Here is a 23,451-nt window from a genome sequence, read left to right as displayed (position 1 = left end):
ACACCCTCTACCTCCAAGATCCGTAACGCATTTTAAAGTCAGTAGTTAAGAGTTTTATACTAAAATGCTGTAGCATAAAACTCATAACTAAAGGGTTACAAAGTACACTAACACCCATAAACTACCTATTAACCCCTAAACTGAGGCCCCCCGCATTGCAAACACTAAAATAAAATTTGTAACCCCTAATATGCCGCTCCGGACATCGCCACCACCTACATTATACTTATTAACCCCTAATCTGCTGCCCCCAACATTGCTGACTCCTACATTATTTTTATTAACCCCTAATCTGCCACCCCCAATGTCTCTGCAAACCTACCTACACTTATAAACCCCTAATCTGCCGCCCCCAACGTCGCCGCCACTATTCTAAATGTATTAACCCCTAAACCTAAGTCTAACCCTAACACCCCCTAACTTAAATATAATTTAAATAAATCTAAATAAAATTACTATCATTAACTAAATTATTCCTATTTAAAACTAAATACTTACCTATAAAATAAACCCTAAGCTAGCTACAATATAACTAATAGTTACATTGTATCTAGCTTAGGTTTTATTTTTATTTTACAAGCAAGTTTGTATTTATTTTAACTAGGTAGAATAGTTATTAAATAGTTATTAACTATTTAATAACTACCTAGCTAAAATAAATACAAAAGTACCTGTAAAATAAAAGTTAACCTAAGTTACACTAACACCTAACACTGCACTACAATTAAATAAATTAACTAAATTAAATACAATGAAATAAATTAAATACAATTAGCTAAAGTACAAAAAAAACAAACACTAAATTACAGAAATAAAAAAAACTAATTACAGATCTTTAAACTAATTATCCCCAAATAAAAAAACCCTAGCCTAAACTAAACAATCAATAGCCCTTAAAAGGGCCTTTTGCAGGGCATTGCCCCAAAGTAATCAGCTCTTTTACCTGTAAAAAAAAAATACAAACACCCCCCAACAGTAAAATCCACCACCCACACAACAAACCCCCCAAATAAAAAGCTAACTAAAAAAACCTAAGCTCCCCATTACCCTGAAAGGGCATTTGGATAGGCATTGCCCTTAAAAGGGCATTTAGCTCTTTGTGGCCCAAAGCCCTAACCTAAAAATAAAACCCACCCGATACACCCTTAAAAAAACCTAACACTAACCCACTGCAGATCGACTTACTGTTCTGAAGAACGGACATCCATCCTCAAGGAAGCGGCAGAAGTCTTCATCCAACCGGGCCGAAGTCCTCAACGAAGCCAGGAGAAGTTTTCATCCAGATGGCTGTTCCAATCAGCCAATAGAATGCGAGCTCAATCATATTGGCTGATTGCATCAGCCAATAGTATTTGTTCTACCTTAATTCCGATTGGCTGATAGAATTCTATCAGCCAATCAGAATCTAAGGGACGCCATCTTGGATGATGTCACTTAAAGGAACCGTCATTCAGTAAGAAGACTCCGGATGAAGAGGATGCTCCGCGTCGGATGTCTTGAAGATGGAGCCGATCTGCGTCAGATGGATGAAGATAAAAGATGCCGTCTGGATGAAGCCTTCTGCCCGTCTGGAGGACCACTTTGCTCGGCTTGGATGAAGATCTGTAATTTGTTTTTTATTTTCTGTAATTTAGTGTGGTTTTTTTTTGTACTTTAGCTAATTATATTTAATTTATTTAATTGTAATTAATTTAGGTCATTTATATAATTGTAGTCTAGTGTTAGGTGTTAGTGTAACTTAGGTTAGGTTTTATTTTACAGGTACTTTTTTATTTATTTTAGCTAGGTAGTTATTAAATAGTTAATAACTATTTAGTAACTATTCTACCTAGTTAAAATAAATACAAACTTGCCTGTAAAATAAAAATAAACCATAAGCTAGCTACAATGTAACTATTAGTTATAGCTAGCTTAGGGTTTATTTTACAGGTAAGTATATAGTTTTAAATAGGAATTATTTAGATAATAATATTAATATTTATTTAGATTTATTGTAATTATATGTAAGTTAGGGGGTGTTAGTGTTAGACTTAGGTTTAGGGGTTAATACATTTAGCATAGTGGCGGAGACATTGGGGGCGGCAGATTAGGGGTTAATAAATGTAGGTAGGTGGCGGCGATGTTAGGGACGGCAGATTAGGGGTTAATAATATTTAAATAGTGTTTTTTCGAGGCGGGAGTGCGGCGCTTTAGGGGTTAATATGTTTATTATAGTGGTGGCGACATTGGGGGTGGCAGATTAGGGGTTAATACATGTAGGTAGGTTGCGGCGGCATTGGGGGCGGCAGATTAGGGGTTAATAAATATAATGTAGGTGGCGGCGATGTCCGGAGTGGCAGAATAGGGGTTAATAAGAATAATTTTATCACTTATGCTTACCACCGCTAGCTCACATTCATTCCTCTGAGCCTTCTGGCTAATGATAGCATTTGTAAATTGATGTAAAGGTATAAAACAAACGATCCTCCAAAATATGTACAAGACTCTGCTGTGTGTTTTCAGCTGATGCCTTTCAATATGGCTTACCAGCCCTTTAAACAAAACTTTTCCATTTCTGTTTCAGCTGATGCCTTTTAGTTGCAAACTTTCATTCACTGCGGCTTACCAGCTCTTTAAAGAAAAGTGTGATCCTTTGCACCTATTGCCAGTCCCTGATTGGTGCTTTTGGTGCTTTTAATACACAAATTCAGCGGTCAGGTACACATCAAAAGATCATTTCATAAAATCATTTCAGAATGCAGCCTGAAGTCAACACGTTTTGCCCATCATGCACTGCAGTAGTTTCTGGGCCTCATCAGGACTAATTGTTAGCTGCCAGGTTCACCTATTTATTAGCTGTATTAACCCTTTATTCCTTTTAACCAATTAGTATCTCAGTTAATACCATGGAATAACATTTTCTATATTCATTACATAAAAAGAAAAACATAGTGGGTAACAATAGTTATAAATTTATAATATACTGCTTACTACCTGCTGTCTTAGCAAGTGCCCTGGCTATCTCCAAATCTCTTTCTCATTCATTTGTAAACATCAATGTGTAGGATCACATTGATGTTTAATAAAAAACAATACTTTTTTGAAAGCTAAATAAGGATAAATATTTTCTTTGATTTTCTTAAAGGGACATAGTATGCATGCTTGTTCAAATCTATACTATTATCAAGAAATACAAGACAAGCTTTATACTATAACTAGGGATGGGCGAATGTGCAAATTTTCGAATTTCGAATGTAGAACGAATGTTATTACCGAAATTCGAATTCTAAATTTGAATGTCGATAAGAACGAATATTCTTAAAAATTCGAAAATCGAATGTTATTTACAGTTTTCGAATGTCACTTTCGAATTCGAATGTTTATAATTATATCGAATGTCTACATTCGAAATTCGAATTTTTCGAATTCGAATATAAATTCGAATTTTTCGAATTCGAATATAAATTCAAATTTTTCGAATTCGAATATTTCATAATTCGAATATTACATTTAAAAGCATTAGAAATACTATTACAATCTAAATTCAATTTTTTTTTTTCGAATATTGCATAATTCGAATATTACATTTAAAGAAAAAGCATTAGAAATACTATTACAATCTAAATTCGAATTTTTTTAATTCGAATACACGTATTGCATAATTCGAATATTACATTTAAAGAAAAAGCATTAGAAATACTATTACAATCTAAATTCGAATTTTTCGAATTCGAATACACGTATTGCATAATTCGAATATTACATTTAAAGAAAAAGCATTAGAAATACTATTACAATCTAAATTCGAATTTTTCGAATTCGAATATTGCATAATTCGAATATTACATTTAAAGAAAAAGCATTAGAAATACTATTACAATCTAAATTCGAATTTTTCGAATTCGAATATTGCATAATTCGAATATTACATGTAAAGAAAAAGCATTAGAAATACTATTAAAATCTAAATTCGAATTTTTCGAATTCGAATATTTTCGAATGTAATCGTAAAATTCGAAACCGAATATTCGAAAATCGAATGTTAGAATGTTATGTAAACATTCGAAATTCGATTCGAACGAACGAATGTGTTAAAATTCGTGCCGTTTTTCGAATGTAGCAAAACATTCGCCCATCCCTAACTATAACTTTGAAATATAGAAAAATAGTTCCATTCAAAAACATTTTTTCAAAGCTAGAAAGAGACTATGGCATATTCAATTTAGAAAGGAAGCATATTCAATTTTCTCATTCATTCCATAAGGACTAATAGTTTTCAAAACAAAGATCCATTTTGATTCCTTTTGCAAAAGACATTTGTCATTATCTCCTCTACCATGTTCTATACTTCTATCTATACCTGTAAATTTTAAAGAACTTGGATTACTATTATGATATTCCAATAAATGTTTTGCAACCACTTGTGTCCCTTTCATATAAAATATTGTCACAATTCTATTGTATTCTATCTTTAAGAAATCTTTTAGTTTTCCCTATATAAAAACAGGGACATGAATATTAAAGGAGATAAACAACTCCTACTGTATTGCAGTTTATAAATGTACAAATCCAAAATTCTTTACTTTGGCCTGTACTGAACTTTTTATTTTTATTTATATATATTGGCAATATACACAATGACCACAAGGGTAACTTCCTTTTACCTGTTGGTGTACACCTAGCCAGTTCCTGGCTGTTTGTGACCTAACAAAATTACATTGGATTAACTTGTCCTTTAAACTTTCCTAGCAGTTAAAGAGGGGATTTCAACTATTTTATTTTTTATCCCTTCATCAAGTGTCAATAAATGCCAATTTTTTTAATAAAAGTTCTTTAATTATATTCCACTGACAATTATAGGTAGTCATGAATCTTATTTTTTGCTGTTCTTCTTTTAGTTGTTTAGATGAATTCAATGGAGTGTCTCTTTCCTGTTTTCTTACTTTGTTTAAAGAATGTTTTATTAGCTTTTTCAAATATCCTCTTTTTAAAAATCTCTCAATCATAAGTTTGGTATGAAACTCTACTCCCTGAGGAGCAGTTTCTCTTCAAACGGACGAACTGCCCGTAGGGAATTCCTCTTTTTAAAGAAACAGTCTAGATTGCTACTATCAAGTGTTTCTTTTAGTTCAGCTTCCCATTGCTCATCAAAAAAAGTAAATGTCATTATTAGTATAGCAAATATATTTTTGTAAACCATGACTTGAGTGCTGAAATCCCTTGCTTAACTGATCTTTAACATATAAGATCAGGCTCCTTTTTGACAAATATAGTTTTATATATATATATATATATATATATATATACATACTCACCCCACACACCATTACACCCCCAGGCAGGATGGATCCATTCTTTCATGTTTTTTACGCCAAATTCTGACCCTACCATCTGAATGTCGCAGCTGAAATCGAGACTCATCAGATCAGGCAAAGTTTTTCCAATCTTCTATTGTCAAATTTTGGTGAGCCTGTGCGAATTGTAGCCTCAGTTTTTTGTTCTTAGCTGACAGGAGTGGCACCCGGTGTGGTCTTCTGCTGCTGTAGCCAATCTGCTTCAAGGTTTGACGTGTTGTGCATTCAGAGATGGTATTCTGCATACCTTGGTTTTAAAGAGTAGTTATTTACGTTAATGTTGTCTTTCTATTATCTCGAACTAGTCTACCATTCTCCTCTGACCTCTGACATCAACAAGGCATTTTCGTCCACACAATTGCCGCTCACTGGATATTTTCTCTTTTTCGGACCATTCTCTGTGAACCCTAGAGTTGGTTGTGACAATCCCAGTAGATCAGCAGTTTTTGAAATACTTAGACCAACCTGTCTGGCACCAACAACCATGCCACGTTCAAAATCACTTCCCCATTCTCATGCTCGGTTTGAACCTCAGAAAGTTATCTTCACCACGTCTAGATGCCTAAATGCATTGAGTTGCTGCCATGTGATTGGCTGATTAGCAATTTGTGTTACCAAGCAATTGAACAGGTGTACCACCTACTAAAGTGGCCGGTGAGTATATATATATATATATATATATATATATATATATATATAATTATGTACATATATGGTATAGTTATATATTGTACCAAAATACCATCAGATATATGCAGAAATATTTATTTTTTAATAAATAGAACATATTCTGCTATGGGCAGAACATTGGAATATTTATATTTTTGATATCAAATGAGAATATGTGATCGGGTTTGCACAAGAGTGGGGTATAAGTTTTTTTCCCACTTTTTCTCTTCATTGACTTCTATTGGGAATACATGAACGTGCACACAAAATTTTAACTTTGGCTTTTTGCGCTTGTCGGGTTAGTGCGAGAGCGAAAACAGTTTACTTTCAACTCATAATATGTAATATGGGCAATGGTATATTCTTGTACTTTCTTTATACATCTTTTAATCCACAGAGAAATGTGCAATTTGTATTATATATTTTTTGGTCTCAGGAAAATAGGATATCTTTCGTAGGTTGTGACGGTTGACTTCTGGTGTTCAAGTTCTTAAGATTTGCAGCTGCCTGTATCCAAGTGTTGGTTTTTAGTCTTTGTATTTAGTATTAAGTATTATTAAGGATAGTTTTCAATTGTATGTGACAACAAGGGGCATCCAGTTATTCTTCAGCATTACAAGACTTTGTTACTGGGTATTTCATTTTATGAACTCGGTTTTCTCTAATGCATGTGTGTGGTAACCTGGGATATCTAAATATCTTCTTATATGACTGGAGATGAAAATTCCTGTTAATTCTGTGTGAGCAAATACATTTAAATCTATGTTTTTTCTATGATGAAGTGACTGGTGGGTAGGATAAAAGCTGGCATACTTCATTTAACAGGGTTGATCAGCAGGCTTTTGGTATAAAGATACCTATGTGGCATTGTCCTTAATATAAATGGGATATCCATAAAAGCAATGAGTGGGGATGAAGTTGAAGGTAAATTTAAGACTGTGGTGGCCTTTTGTGAAGCTGAAGATGATTTTGCTCACTTGCTATCCAAATTAATAAGAAACATTCAATGTAGTTAAATAATGTCCAGGGTTTGTGCTGCTTGTAAAACCTTGCCAAAAAATATTTATGAGGCATGTTATCATTTACTTATTTTTTGTGAGTTATAGCATTTAGTTTACACCTCATAACACATATGTTATAATACACTCACAATAAACTACACTGCACTTTTACATTTTTATTATTTATATTAAAATGTTTTAAAAGAATTTGCTATTGCTGACCATCCATAACAGATCCTTATATTTTGCATATGCATTTCTACATGGCATTCATTTTATATACTGTATATAAATATACCTAAGTTTAAATTGTAGATTAGTCTGACATAGGAACCTTATTGTCTTTAAAGCTTGCAACTGTTTTGTCTCTTAGGGGTCAATAACAGTCTTGCAATTGTTTTTGATAGATAACAATTTCTGAATTGCATTGCATTGTCAGTGTGTTTTTTTCAGTAATCACAATCCTAAAATATATCTGTCATTAAAGGGACAGTCTACTCCAGAATTATTATTGCTTAAACGGATAGATAATTCCATTATTATCTATTCCCCATTTGTGCATAACCAACAAGGTTCTATTAGTACACTTTTTACCTCTGTGATTGCCTTGTAACTAAGTCTCTGCAGACTGCCCCCTTATTTCAGTTCTTCTGACAGACTTGCATTTTAGCCAGTTAGTGCTGACTCATAAATAACTCCACGGGAGTGAGCATAATGTTATATATGGCATACATGAACTAGCGCTGTCTAACTACTAAAAACTGTCAAAATGCACTGAAATGAAAAGCAGACTTTACGGGCTTAGAAATTTGCATATGAGCTAGATTTAGCTTTTAACAAAGAACATTTGATATTAAAAGTAAATTAGAATTTTTTTTTTTAAAAATGCATACCCTATCTGAATCATGGAAGTTTAATTTTGACTAGACTGTCCCTATAATACCCCCAAAGCTTGAAATCATTACCTCCTATAAACAACACTAAAGCATAATCTGTGTTAATCTCCTGATTTTATAATAAAAAAACAGAAGCACAGGATTAATAACAATAATAAAAAAAGATTGATTTTGTGGGCTTTGTGATTAGTTCATGGGTTAAAGGCCGTGAATTTGATCTGTTTTTGCATTTTTAAGGAATTTGAACAGAGGCATTATTGTTATAGTGGGCATTTGTGCTTGATGGATTATTGATTTGAATAATTTGTATTAGTGTAACATTTCTTATTACTTTTTTAAACTTTAATGGATTGAGGAGGTAACATTTATATGCGTTTGGGATGTTGCATCCTAATGTCATCATTTATGGTGGCAGGGGCATAATTATTAGGGTCTCAGAGGTCTCAATTAAGACTAGGCCATCTTACCCTGCAATCAGTATTGGTTTTATTACAGGGGTGCCTGAGCTCCACTTGCATTATACTTGACCCTCTGTGTGCCCCCTCCTGCAAAACTGTTTTCACAGTGAAAGGAAAGAGTATGCCACCATATTTGTGCAGGAAAGCTTCTCAAGTGCATGCCTTCTGTTGTGGAGTAACCAAGGGGGAAGTGTTACTTACAGAGATGCAACTCCTATGTGGCTGCAAGCTCAGCCTCTGCTGATTTTAAACAGCAAGTAAAAGCACTGTTAAAATAGGATCCTGGTCACAGCTTTTGCTATGTTAGTTTTAGTTACACCACTAATGGTGGGATTATTTCAGTCAATGCACTAACTTTTCAAAACTTTTTGGGGGATTTATTAATAAATTAAACAGTTCTGTCTGGGTTTTACCAAATTCTTTTTGGTTCTTGAATTCAATAAAAATGGCCTTGTAAATATGTAATTAAATAGCATGACATAGGGGCCGATTTATCAAAGCTTCAATCTTGGTGCATTTGCTGGAGTCAATAAGCTTGGCAGGCATCGCTGCCGCAAATCCACATACGACACCCTAATTTATTTATTGAGAGGTCTGTCAAAAACACGTGCGTCAAGTAAGGAACGATGAACATCAAACTGTTCATAAATAAGAGTCATCTATGTTGCGGATATTCTTAATGAAAATGGCATTCAAGAGAAAAACATTGAAAATATCATGACAGTAAAGAGGTGATTTTAATTTCTGCTATATCTGATTCATGACAGTTTACTGTTAGGTGGACTATCCCTTTGAGCTATTCGCTTAAGATTATATTGAATCAAACATCATTTGAATTTTAAAATCATTGTCAAAAATATTACACTGTGTGTCCTCATCATCAGTGTTTAACTGTAATACTAATTTCACATATACATACTTCCAAAGTATAATACACAATGTAACAAATGGCACTTACAAGTTCTGATGAGTGATCAATGACACAAGTATCAAGCAATTTGATTCGTTAGTGATAGTATAACATGTATATTTAAATCAGATTGGCTGATGTAATAAATCATGTGATTATGTATTTCCCAATCAAAAGTGGTGGAAAATTTCACTAGTTTGTGGGTTATTTAGGAGTTTGAGTATTGCGTCAAATTTGGGGCAAAATGCAGTGGGACTTGTATTACATGCGCTAAACATGGTGAAATTAGATTAATCAAAAAAAGGAAGTTAGCTATAGTATGTAATGTATTTATTTCATTTGTATCCTTATATCTACTAGTCCTGCTGCCAGACAGACATTACCTGTCATTAAAACTTCTTTTGAAATGAATCTGTCCCTTGAAATTACATGTGATTATAATATTATTAATTAACATATTATTTAGATACTGAAAATGTGTCTTTGTTGTCTGTGTGATTTAGAAAGAGTATACAATTGTAATCAACTTTCTAATTTAAATAAATATGTAATAAGCTTCATTATCTTGCAGCATCTAACATAACCTTTCTGGGTTTTCAGACTCCCATTGATTTCTATGGTATTCACGGCCTCAAGGGTGGCGGTTTGAACGATCGGTACGCTAGCGTACCTGTTGAATGTTTGATAAATTGGGAAGAGGGTCAAATAGAGTAGAATGTGAATTTGAAACATCTGGAATGAGGCAAGCATTGATCTGCGTCGAATTGAGATTGCAGGAGCGTATATTACATCAGACATTTCAACATTTGACAATGTTGATGCTTTGTTAATTATGGCAGATTCAATTTGTGTTGAATTCTACGCGAGATTCAAGCGGATTACATCGTATTATCAGTTGAAGCTTTGATAAAGCGGCCCCATAGAATGCAATCAGCATTGATAAATAATAAAAATGAACAATTCTGATCAATTTTGAAAACAGCTCATTAACATGTCGATAATAATCAAATAATAGATTTTGATCAACTTAGTTAGTTATCATGGCTACATCAATTTTTAAATACTGTGACACACTTTCTTGCATCAGCAATGTAAATATAATAGTATTATTTTTTTTATATAAAAAGGGTTTAATGTATATTTTCTAAACAGAGACTGATTCTTTCTTCAACTGCTACTGTGTATAATTGCATAAAATAATGTTATATTCTCAGTTGTTTTTTTTTTTGGGAGAGTAATAAAACAAAAATTCAAATTCTGAATTATGAAAACCTTATTGAAACTTCAATTTCCACTTTTTTATAAAACTTTTTTTCACAACTGGTGATATAAACATCTTTAAATAAGAGGATTAATTGCATTGCAATGAAGGGGATTTAAGGTCAGCCTATATTTGTACATTTGAGGTGACTCATTTGTTCTTGAACTTAGGCAGTAAGAGAGTAATTTGATGGTAATGTAAGTGGATTAATTATGCCAGCATTTTTTCTTAGGGCAAATGAATAATAGTCTTACAATAAGTATTGATGTTGGTATTAATGTGAGAATGAAATGTAATGTTTCTTTATTATTGTAGAATTCTGTGAATGCAGATGCATACATACCTGATGCTGTGTGGTATGATTATGAAACAGTAAGTAAAATATTTTACTTTTCTATAATTTAATTTAATTTACTTTTATGGGCACATTGTCATTGCTAGTATTTTTTGACTCAAAATGTTTTATATACAGATGTGATATGTTTGAAGTAAGGAATCCATTTAGGATTTACATGGGCCAACAGTTTTTTTTCACTAAGAAATTAGCATTATTGGCTTTGGTAAAAACTTTGATTGACACATATTTTAAAAGCACTGACAATCAGTGTTCCCTCTAAGGCCACATTTTGAAAGCGAACAAGCAGTGAAACAGTTAATTAGGGAGCCTCACCCTGCAGTTAGCAAAGACTTCACAATGCAGACTGCAATATATGGTTCCCTTATTAACTGTTTCACTGCTCAGCAAATCACAAAAATATGGCCTTAAAGGGAACACTGCTGAGGATACCACAGCATTGTCCATATAATTTAAAATCTATTTAGCCTAGTTCTACATGCTTTTTATTTGAATTTAGTTTAATTTAATTCACTTTAGAAATAGTCAGTGCATATGAACTACTATATCTACAAAAATATCAACTCTAATCTTTGACAAGTATATATTTTTTGTAGATATTCTGTAGCACTTAATTTATAGATAGTAAGAAAAAGACTGAAGTTTTTCTTTACCTTTACAGAGCAGCACATTCAATCTCAGCAAAAAAATAGCTCACTTATCATATAAAAACTTGAACTACCCAACTTGTGATCTGCTCTTTTTCTGCTATCTACCTCTATAAAGAAAACAATAGTGAACTGCAAAGAAGGGAACAGCGCAAAGGACCAGATTCAAGGTAGTATTTTATTTGATAAAACAATCACGCAACAGCACAGATTCTACTTACTATATGTTAGTTCTTTATAGCATTTCACAATTAATGTTGTGATCAAAGACAGTCCTACTCCGTTAGTAAGGATCTCCATGGCTGACAGGAACGTCTGACAGGAACGTCTTCCTACCGCACACAGCTGGGAAACTCCTCCGGTGGTTCAAGGAGGGACCAGTAAGCTCAACACGTTTCCTCCAGAGTACGCCCGGGCTTTTTCAAGAGCAGCTTTCTGGTCCCTCCTTGAACCACCGGAGGAGTTTCCCAGCTGTGTGCGGTAGGAAGACGTTCCTGTCAGACGTTCCTGTCAGCCATGGAGATCCTCACTAACGGAGTAGGACTGTCTTTGATCACAACATTAATTGTGAAATGCTTTCTTGTAAGTAAAATTTGTGCTGTTGCGTGATTGTTTTATCAAATAAAATACTACCTTGAATCTGGTCCTTTGTGCTGTTCCCTTCTTTCAGTTCACTATCGTATCGTTTGTTCAGCCTGTGTGGGGAGAAATACACAGGAACAGAGAGTGGCTGCATCTGGACCCACAGGGAGCGATACAAGCTGTGTTAAAGCAACCCTGCATCTTTATATGTTTAAGTCCTCTGTTATGTACCAGGGGACTATCGAGCAGTAAGACTGTTTGTTCTCTAATACTAAATAGAGTCTATTTTTAAATGTGAAGCACTGCTTTATATTCTTGAATGTTTTGTGGAATATAAAGAAAACAATGCTGAGATAGGTTGCTCTAAAATACACTGCAGAAATAATAAGGAATATTAAAATAGGGAAAACAGCAGCTTGTCATTTTTAATTTAGTTTAGAGGGGTTACAATTCATCCTAAAACTCTATTATTCTGGATTAAAAAGAGAAGGTGTTTGGACAATATATTGTTCTGGAAACATATTAAAGTAGACATGTCTACAGTTAGAATATGATGATGGTTTGCTATAAAAGGTATAGTTAATTATTGTTGCCATTTTGTTTATTTTTAAATGAATGCAGGGTGCAATAGCTCCATGGAGAAAACAAAAGGTCTCAATGTATATTCCAGAAGATAAACTTGGACTTCATCTTAGGGGAGGTTACATATTTCCAACTCAGAAACCAGCTCGTACAACAGTCTACAGGTTTGTATCGAAAATCTGATTAGCCTTTTAATACATATGGGCCGATTTATCAAATGGCGGGTGGACATGATCCGCTGTAGCAAATCATGTCCACCCGACATTGCTAAATGCCGACAGCATATGCTGTTGGCATTTATCATTGCACAAGCATTTCTGGTGAAATGCTTGTGCAATGCTGTCCACTGCACATTTGCGGCCAATCAGCCGCTAGCAGGGGGTGTCAATCATCTCGATCGGATTGGGATGATTGCAGTCCTCCACCTAAAAGGTGGCAGACAAGTTAAGGAGCAGTGGTCTTATGACCTCTGCTTTTAATTTATGTTTTTGGCAAGCCGGAAACATCACGGGTACAAAACAACATCCACTGCTTAATAAATCTACCCCATAATGGTAACAAAAAAACAACAACCTGGAATCAGTTTTAAAATTTCCTTAAGCAGGGTGTGTCAGTCATCCCTGACAAATGAGATCCAGATATTTGGCATCTGCAACCTCTGATTCAGATAGAGAATACAAATTTAAACAACATTCTAATTAACTTCTATTATCTATTTTGCTTCATTCTTTAGATATCCTTTGTTGAATAAATATCAATGCACATGGGTGAGCCAATCACATGAGGCATCTATGTGCATCCACCATTCAGCAGCTACTAAGCCTATTTAGAAATGCTTTTCAACAAAGGATATGAAGAGAAAAAAACAAATAAGAAGTAAATTGGAAAATTGTTTAAAATTGCATGCTCTTTCTAAATCATGAAAGAAAAAAAATGGGTTTCATATCCTTTTAAGCTGCTACACAACTTGATAAATTGATGCCATAGTGTCCATAAACCAATGTGATCCACCATGTGGTAATCTAATTTTCCTTCTCTGCTTAGAACAGTTAGAGACAGTTTAAAATGGTTTCTTAGAGTGTGCAAGTAATGATTGTGTGGAATATAGCAGTGTCTGGAGTCTGTATTTTAAAGTGTAATTGAAAACTTCTCAATTTTCAGAAGTAAGTAACAGAAAAAAGGGACACATAAACAAAAATGTATTTAAAATGTTCTTACTACATATAATTTTGTAAATGAAAATCTGAATGAATGCACCAACTAAAATTAAAGAAAATGAAAACTACAGATCAAATTTGTCAGTATTAATTTGTTTACTTTACTGTTTATGAAGGATTAAATACTTACTTTAATACACTGGGCAACATGCTAACCTGATTCTCTTCTTGACAGAGCCCTGGTTGCACTTACAAGAGGCTTAGCGTGCTCATCTCCCAGGACCTGCACTAAAGTTAGTGCAGGTCCTGGGAACCTAGAGAGCTAAGCTAGGTGTTGGCACGGCCAAGGGCTCTGGCAAGAAGAGGATAAGGTTAGTGCAGTCTCCAGAGCATGTTAAGGTAAGTATTTTATGCTTAAGGTAAACTATTCACCTGTAGCTTCAAAACATTTACATTCATTTAATGAAAATTAATGTAAATGTTTAACGGAAACCGAATAGCACAGACAACGAATATTCGGGGAATTGAAAATCCTCAAATATCCAAACAAAAAATTTGTCCAAAACATACATACATTTCTTGGCCTGCACATGTCTAAAAATTGTATATTACAATCTCAGTGTAGTTAATGCCCCTTTATAGTATCTACAGCTATTACTAAGTTTGGGCCATTTAGAGCTTTTGCCAGAGAGTTAATTGCACTAGAAGTAACATTTTTGCTTGCATCGGGTTGCACTGGTATTACGATTTGAAAGTAAAATGTTATCGCTCTCGCACTAACCCAACACTAACAAAAAGCTGAACTTACAATATCGTGCACACAATAGATAACCTATTCCCTCATAGAAGTCACTCTCCCGCAAACTGGATCACATATTCTCATGTGTGCTAACCCAACATCAAAATATGAATATTTTCGCATTCCAATAATCTGCGCATTGCAGAATATGTTCTATTTATTTATAAATACATATTTCTACATATATCTGATGGTATTTTGGTATAATATATATCTATACCTATATAAATATATAACAACAATAAAATTATGGAGGCTAAAAGTAAAAAGGTGAGTCATTGTGAACCTCATTTGCATGTCTTACCCAGAATCCCTTGCTGCATTGGAAACAGTGTAATCGGAGAGTTTCTGTGGGAAAATCAAGTCTTCTGACATGTCTAGATTTGTAAATGGCAATAAATATACCAAATATCACAAAGAAACAAAATGTGAAATAAATGTGATAGCAAAAATCATAAAAAGAAAACCATATAAAGTTCTGAATCAAGGATATGTCTGTGTCCTCTGGATGAGTTTTTCAGCTTGTTAGCATTCCTCAGTGAGATCCCATAAAAAAGGAAACAGAAATTTGCAACATAGTGTGAATCTGTAACGGCACTTTGAGGAAGTAGTTGTTTTGTAACAAATGACTACTCACATTTGTTGGAACTTTCGACTAAGCTCAAGGATATGCGCACTCTCACTTTATACTGATGGGAAAACAGTACACTAGGCAAAACTTGGATACAAATTTATTTTAAAATATATAAAAGCGTCACATAAGCCTTGATAACACCACAATGTAAGGGTACAAAAGCAGATATGCTATGACAAATGCTAAGATCGCCAAACTCGCAGAGAGGTGAGTGGATCAGCAGGAGTGTGACCGCCGAAACCAATACCTCTTTAGTTGCAAGACAATAGCGCTAGTCTCCCAGGTGTCCTGGCTAGTGTAAAGACGCAATAAAACTCAATATAGAACAGTTCAAATCCGACGTATGTTTCGCTGGTATGCTTTGTCAAGGAATGACATTCCTTGACAAAGCATGCCAGCGAAACGTACGTTGGATTTGAACTGTTCTATACATTCTCTACATTTTGTATTTAGTGGAGGATTTTAAACTCACTTTTCGCCTCCCCATAATTTTAATTGTTGTTGTATTTCCCTGAAAATGAACTTTTCCAAGCAGTGATTCAACCTACTCCCAGCTGATGAGTGGCAATAACCACAAAACAGCTGTCCTGGGATTGGTCTGAATCACTGTACTAAACCTAGCTAAGCGTAAAAGCTGTGTAATGCGGCAATGCTATGGCGTAAAGGGAAGTCTGCCTTAAAAAGCAGGCTAAAAGTAAAAAGGTGAGTCATTGTGAATCTCATTTGCATGTCTTACCCAGAATCCCTTGCAGCATTGGAAACAGTGTAATCGGAGAGTTTCTGTGGGAATAGCAAGTCTTCTGACTTGTCTAGATTTGTAAATGGTTTACACAATGAGTTATTTTCTCTACACAATATATATATATATATATATATATATATATATATAAAAGTTTGTATGTGGTATATGCACTCTCACCAACAGACCGCAACTTGCCAGGGTGCTGTAGCCAGGTATGTAAAAGATGAGAATTAGAAAGCACTCACTGGACTGTAGACAACAATTTCAATGAAATATCCTTTATTGTGACGTTTCGGGACCAACAGCGTCCCTTCTTCTGACAAGATATATATATATATATACACACATGATTATATATAGGTATATATATATATATACAGATATATAAAGGAATATCTATTTACAAATACTTAGAACTTATTCTGCTATGTGCAGTACTTTGGAATGTCAAATATTTACAGTAACTACACAGTATAACACTTCATTAAATACGAATATTGAATAAATATGATTTTTCATGTTTTCATTGATTTAGCTGCAAAGGGTTCTAATTCACTTCTATATATGTCTATATATGTGTACATATGTATTTTAAATACATATGTACATATAAATGCACACATATCCATCTTTAGAGATGCATATGCATGTATCTCAATGTTAAAGCCCTTTGTCTGCCTTTTTTTCTGTAACACCTGAGACCTCATATCTTTTTATTAGATGTTATTATAAGTATAAGTGTACTTTATAATGTATTTTTGATGTGTTTTGTAACACTTTCTTATTTTGTGAAACAGTTAACCACAGTTTTGAGGACACTTTAAACTGAGGAGCATTAACTTGAAATGCACTCAAGCAATTGTGTTTACTTTCAACTTGTAATACCAGCGCAATATAGCCTACATGCAACGATTGTTAAAACCTGATATTGCATGCATGCAAATGTTTGTGCTCCACTTGTAATCTGACCCTTTATGTCTAATTATTGTCACATTATTGACTATAAACTGGCATTAAAATATTTATATAAGGGTCAAGACTAAAATGGAAGGTTATTAGTTTATTCATTATTACCAGAATGGCTAATAATAATGTAAGAGATCCAATGCATTTTGTAGGATTGTCCAATATCATTGACATACTAAACTGTAAAAAAAAATGCAAGATGTTTTATTTTAAAAACAAGTTTAGTGTCTCTTTTTGTTCAGACTATTATTACTTCTCCTCTCTTATCTCCACTGTTTCTTCAAATCCAAAACATCTGTTCTCGACTTTCAATACTTTTTTTACCCACCTCCACCTCCTATTATAACTTCTCTCTCAGCTCAAGATTTTTCCAGCCTCTTCAGCAACAACATTGATTTCATAGTAATGGTCTCCAACCCCTCAAAAGCTCACAATCATTCAAAACCCACTAAGTCATAAATTCAGCTTTTTCACCCCTGTTACTGAGGAAGAAGTTTCTGCCATTATACTGTCCTCTCACCTCACCACCAGTCCCCTTGATTCCATCCCCTCAGAGCTACTCCCCTCCCTCTCTTCTGCTCTTACCTCTATAACCACACATCAACCTATCCCTCAGCACCGGTATATTTCCCTCATTTCTAACAAATGCGCACTGGTCACATCTATCCTCAAAAAACCTTCTCTCGATCCAACCTCCCCATCCAATTGCTGCAAGTTTCCCTACTCCCCCTTGCCTCAAAACTTCTAGAAAAACTAGTATATACGCGTCTATCAAATTTCCTTACATTATTCTCCCTCCTTGATCCATTGCAATCTGGATTTCACTCACAACACTACCAAAAAAGTACACTTCTCTCAGCTAATCCTTCTTGATCTGTCTGGAGCCTTTGATATTGTTGACCACCCTCTTTTGCTCCAAACTCTCCAATCCTTCAGCATTTGTGACACAGCCCTCTCATGGTTGTCTTCCTACCTGTCTATAGTTAGTGTAGCCTTCTTTGGTGCAACCTCTGCCCCTTTACTACTTTCTGTTGGTGTACCACAAGGCTCTATCCTTGGTGTCCTTCTCTTCTCAATCTATACATCATCATTAGGTAATTAATAAAGTTCAACTAGTTTCAATATCATTTGTATGCCGATGATACCCAAATCTACCTCTCTGCACAAGACCTAGCCCCTTCCTAACTAACTTGTGCACTGACTTTCTCTCTCATATCTCATCTTGGATGTCCTCTCACTACCTTAATTTAAATCTCTTCAAAGCTGCACTCCTTATTTTCCCCTCTTCTTCCAAAATCTCCACCCCCTATTTTTCTATAACTGTCAATAATTCCATCATTACCCCAACCCTGCATGCCCAATGTCTTAGGTTCACATTTCACTCAAATCTTTCTTTCACTCCTCACATTCAGTCTTTGGCCAATTCCTGCCACTTACACCTCAAAAACATCTCTAAAATTTGACATTTCCTCACACAAGACACAACTAAGATTTGAATTCACTCTCTCATCCTTTCCCACCTTGAATACTGTAATTCAATCCTCTTTGGTCTTCCAAGCTGCCTTCTAGCTCCTTAACAATCCACAATGAATGCCTCTTCTATGCTCTTTATCTGCTGTACCTCTCTGCCAATTCCTTTACTGGCTTCCTCTAGCCTCCAGAATTATAAACAAAATTCTGACTCTGACATACAAGGCCCTCAATAGCACTGCTCCCACTATATCTCAGACCTTGTCTCCAGATACTCTCCCTCCTGTCCCCTTCACTCTGATCATGACCTCCTCCTCTCTTGTTACTTCCTCACATTACTGTCTACATGACCTTTCCAGATTGCCCCCTATTTTGCGGAAGTCTCTGCCTTGCTCCACAAGACACTCTCCTAGTTTTGAAAGCTTCAAGTGCTCCTTAAAGACTCTGCTGTTCATACAACATATACTAACCTTTCCTAACCTCAGTTCCTCTTCTCCTTTGTTATCCCCTTTAACCCCCTTAGCATGTAAGCCTATGAGCCCAACTGTTTGTAGATCACCTTCATGAGAGCTGACTACAACAGTGCAAACTTTGTCAGGGCCCTCAACCTACTTGTTCCCTATAAATGTTACCTTGCATATTATGCCTATTTTTATAGCACTATGCAATCTGTACAAATAACTAATAATAATAATTATTATGTTAGTTAAAATTCTTTGATATTAACTGACCATTTGCAATGTAAGTGGAAGCTAATGCAAAATATTTGAGATATTTTGGAGTTGTAAAGATATTTATATAAAATATTTATCCCTTAAGTAAGAGGACCAGATCCTTATAGTCATACAAAAATATTGTCTAATAGTGAAGTAAATCCAAGCTAATGTGTTATATCAACATCTCAGCAATACAAATTGACTTTTATGCAAAAAATGTTAGTTTAAAATTATATTAATTCTCAGAGCTCTTATAGTCTTCTGTAAATATTAAATGCTACTAAATGTAAAAAAAAACTTTTATTTTCCATCATGAAAGAATTGGATTTCTATACCATTGTTGCTTGTGCAGTTGAACTTGATCCTGCATAATCCCAAAACACACAGCCAGTAAAATAAAAGTTACGCTTCAAGTCTGACATTTGGTCAGAATTAAATGACTTTGAGAAAGGTGAATAGTTTCATTATCTCACCATAACTCTGATGGAAAACTATTCTACAGTTCATGGAAAGATGAGAATTAGTTATGAGCCTCTAATACAATGGTTTAGTAACAGTAAGATTTGGCAGTCGTACAAATTTGCAACTATTTATTTTAGTTATATTTATATATTTATATAAATATATATATATATATATATATATATATATATATATATATATATATATATATAGAGTTGATTTTTATATTTGCATTGATCCCTGTGCCTAGAAAGAGGTTCAAACTATTTCAGTTTGGAATATTTAAAGGAGCATTAAATATAGTAGAATTACATAATCAACAAATGCATAAAATAAAGACAATGAAAAATACATTGGCATCTATTTATCAAGTCATTAACTGCAAATACGCTGGAATTCCGCAGCGTATTTGTGGCGAGCCTGATTACCCTTAGTTATCAAACCCTACAGACTGGCAAAAGTAGAATTTTGTGACGTAGCATACGATCTGCCGGACTCAGTCCGACACAGATCGATGCTTACGTCATTACAGATGTTCCGAATGCAAATTCGGCACAATCTGACTACTTTTGCTAGCTATCAAATTTCTACAAGGTACGCTCGCCACTATTCCGGCCCAGCATATCTGGATTTCAATCCGCCGCCCTGGAGGAGCCTGAAAGCTGTGAAAGCTCATGTTCGCTGTTGCCCGATATCCCATTGATTCCTATGGTAACGTTTACACCTAACACCCTAAAATGTACCCCAAGTCTAAACACCCCTAATCTGCCACCCCCTTCACCGCCGCCACCTACATTATACTTATTAACCCCTAATCTGCCGCCCCGACACCGCCGCCACCTACATTATACTTATTAACACCTAATCTGCCCCCCTACACTGCCGCCACCTACATTATACTTATTAAATACCTAATCTGCCCCCCCTACACCGCCAACACCTACCTACATTTATTAACCCCTAATATGCCGTCCCCAACATCGCCGCCACTATATTAAATGTATTAACCCCTAAAGCTAAGTCTAACCCTAACACCCCCTTACTTAAATATAATTTAAATAAATCTAAATATTCCTATCATTAAATAAATTATTCCTATTTAAAACTAAATACTTACCTGTAAATAAACCCTAAGCTCGCTACAATACAACTAATAGTTACATTGTAGCTAGCTTTATTTTTATTTTACAGGCAAGTTTGTATTTATTTTAACTAGGTACAATAGTTATTAAATAGTTATTAACTATTTAATAACTTCATAGTTAAAATAAATACAAATATACCTGTAAAATAAAACCTAACCTAAGTTAAAATTACACCTAACACTACACTATAATTAAATTAATTGCCTAAACTAAATACAATTAAATACAATTAAATACAATTATCTAAAGTAGAAAAAAAAAAACACTAAATTTTAGAAAATTATAAATAAATTACAAGATTTTTAAACTAATTACACCTAATCTAATCCCCCTAACAAAATAAAAAAGCCCCCCCAAAATAAAAAAGCCCTACCCTACACTAAATTACAAATAGCCCTTAAAAGAGCCTTTTCCGAGGCATTGCACCAAAGTAATCAGCTCTTTTACCTGTAAAAAAATTACAAACCCCCCAACATTAAAACCCACCACCCACACAACCAACCCTACTCTAAAACCCACCCAATCCCCCCTTAAAAAAAAGTAACACTAACCCCTTGAAGATTACCCTACCGTGAGAAGTCTTCACCCAACAGGGCCGAAGTCCTCAACGAAGCCTGCAGAAGTGGTCCTCCAGACGGGCAGAAGTATTCATCCAGACAGCATCTTCTATCTTCATCCATCCGGCACGGAGCGGCTACATCTTCTAGACATCCGACGCGGAGCATCCTCTTCATCCGACATCTTCTTGAACAATGACGGTTCCTTTAAGTGACGTCATCCAAGATGATGTCCCTTCAATTCCAATTGGCTGATAGAATTAAGGTAGGAAAAATCCTATTGGCTGATGCAATCAGCCAATAGGATTGAAGTTCAATCCTATTGGCTGATCCAATCAGCCAATAGGATTGAGCTCACATTCTATTGGCTGTTCCAAGGGGGTGTTAGGGTTAGACTTAGGTTTAGGGGTTAATAAATTTAATATAGTGGTGGCAACGTTGGGGGCGGCAGATTAGGGGTTAATAAATGTAGGTAGGTGGCGGTGGCGTAAGGGGGCAGATTAGGGGTTAATAAGTATAATGTAGGTGGCGGCGGTGTAGGGGGCGGAAGATTAGGGGATAATAAGTATAATGTAGGTGGCGGTGGGCTCCGGGAGCGGGAGTTTAGGGGTTAAACACTTTATTTTGTTGCGGTGGGGTCCGTGAGTGGCGGTTTAGGGGTTAATACATTTATTAGAGTTGCGGTGGGCTCCGGGATCGGCGGTATAGGGGGTAAACAGTATAGTATAGTGTGGGTATTTAGTGACAGGGTACCAATAAAGTTGGGAAAAAGCCGAAGAGTAGCGAGATCGATGACTGTTAGTTAACAACATTCCGCTGCTCATTGCCTCGTACTTGGTGCTCAGCTTTTTGACAGCTTTTTTTGGTAATTTTGGAGAACATTTTCTGGTCCGCGTCCACGAAAGTGTGCATATAAAAATATTGTGCACATTTTGATAATGGAAGTGAAGAAAATGTGGTTCTCCTTATATGAGATAATATATTTATAAGTATAAAGACTATCAGCACATAATTACTATCAGCCTGAGTAACAGTACAAGTTAATTTTATATATATATATATATATATATATATACATATATATATATATATATATATATATATACATATATACATATATATATACATATATATATATATATATATATATATATATATATATATATATATATATATATATATATACATATAGTGTATACAGGTGAAACTCAAAAAATTTGAATATTGTGCAAAAGTTAATTTATTTCACAAATAAAACCTAAAAGGTGAAACTAATATATGAGATAGGCTCATAACATGCAAAGCAAGATAGTTCAAGCTGTTATATGTCATAATTGTGATGATTATGGTTTACAGCTCATGAAAACCCCACAATCTCAGAAAATTAGAATATTACATGCAATCAATAAAACAAGGATTGTACATAGAACAATATTGGACCTCTGAAAAGTATAAGCATGCATACTGTATGTACTCAGTACTTGGTTTGGGCCCCTTTTGCAGCAATTACTGTTTCAATAGCGGCCTTCAACTCTTCTGAATTGTTCGGTCTCATGTCTCTCATCTTTCTCTTGGCAATGCCCCAAAGATTCTCTATGGGGTTCAGGTCAGGCGAGTTTGCTGGCCAATCAAGCACAGTAATCCCACGGTCATTGAACCAGGTTTTGGTGCTTTTGGCAGTGTGGGCAGGTGCCAAGTCCTACTGGAAAATGAAGTCAGCATCCCCATAGAGCTCGTCTGCAGAAAGGAAGCATGAAGTGCTCCAAAATCTCCTGGTAGACGGCTGTGTTGACCCTGGACTTAATGAAGCACAGTGGACCAACACCAGCAGATGACATGGCTCCCCAAATCAACACAGACTGTGGAAACTTCACACTGGACTTCAAGCATCTTGCAGTCCATACTCTGGGTCCTTGGTTTCCAAATGAGATGCAAAATTTGCTCTCATCAGAAAAGAGGACTTTGGACCACTGAGCAATAGACCAGGTCTGTTTTTCTTTAGCCCAGGTAAGATGCTTCTGACGTTGTTTGTTGTTCAGGAGTGGCTTGACAAGAGGAATACGACATTTGAAGCCCATGTCCAGGATCCGTCTGTGTGTGGTGCCTCTT

The 23,451-nt window shown here is 35.0% G+C and overlaps 1 protein-coding gene across 1 annotated transcript in view; it reads left to right on the top strand.

Annotated features, from left to right (window-relative positions):
* The window catches only part of MGAM (maltase-glucoamylase), a 300,259-nt gene that overhangs the window by 91,609 nt on the left and 185,199 nt on the right, over positions 1–23,451 (top strand). Inside the window, exons 20-21 of the mRNA XM_053710109.1 lie at positions 10,844–10,900; positions 12,734–12,858. Coding sequence (XP_053566084.1) covers positions 10,844–10,900; positions 12,734–12,858 — 182 coding nt within the window. The remainder of the gene's footprint in view (positions 1–10,843; positions 10,901–12,733; positions 12,859–23,451) is intronic.

The sequence above is a fragment of the Bombina bombina genome, chromosome 4 (assembly GCF_027579735.1).
Source record: "Bombina bombina isolate aBomBom1 chromosome 4, aBomBom1.pri, whole genome shotgun sequence".
Taxonomy (NCBI): Eukaryota; Metazoa; Chordata; class Amphibia; order Anura; family Bombinatoridae; genus Bombina; species Bombina bombina.
The sequence above is the reverse complement of the archived record's forward strand: the minus strand, read 5'-3'. Positions and strand labels throughout refer to the sequence as shown.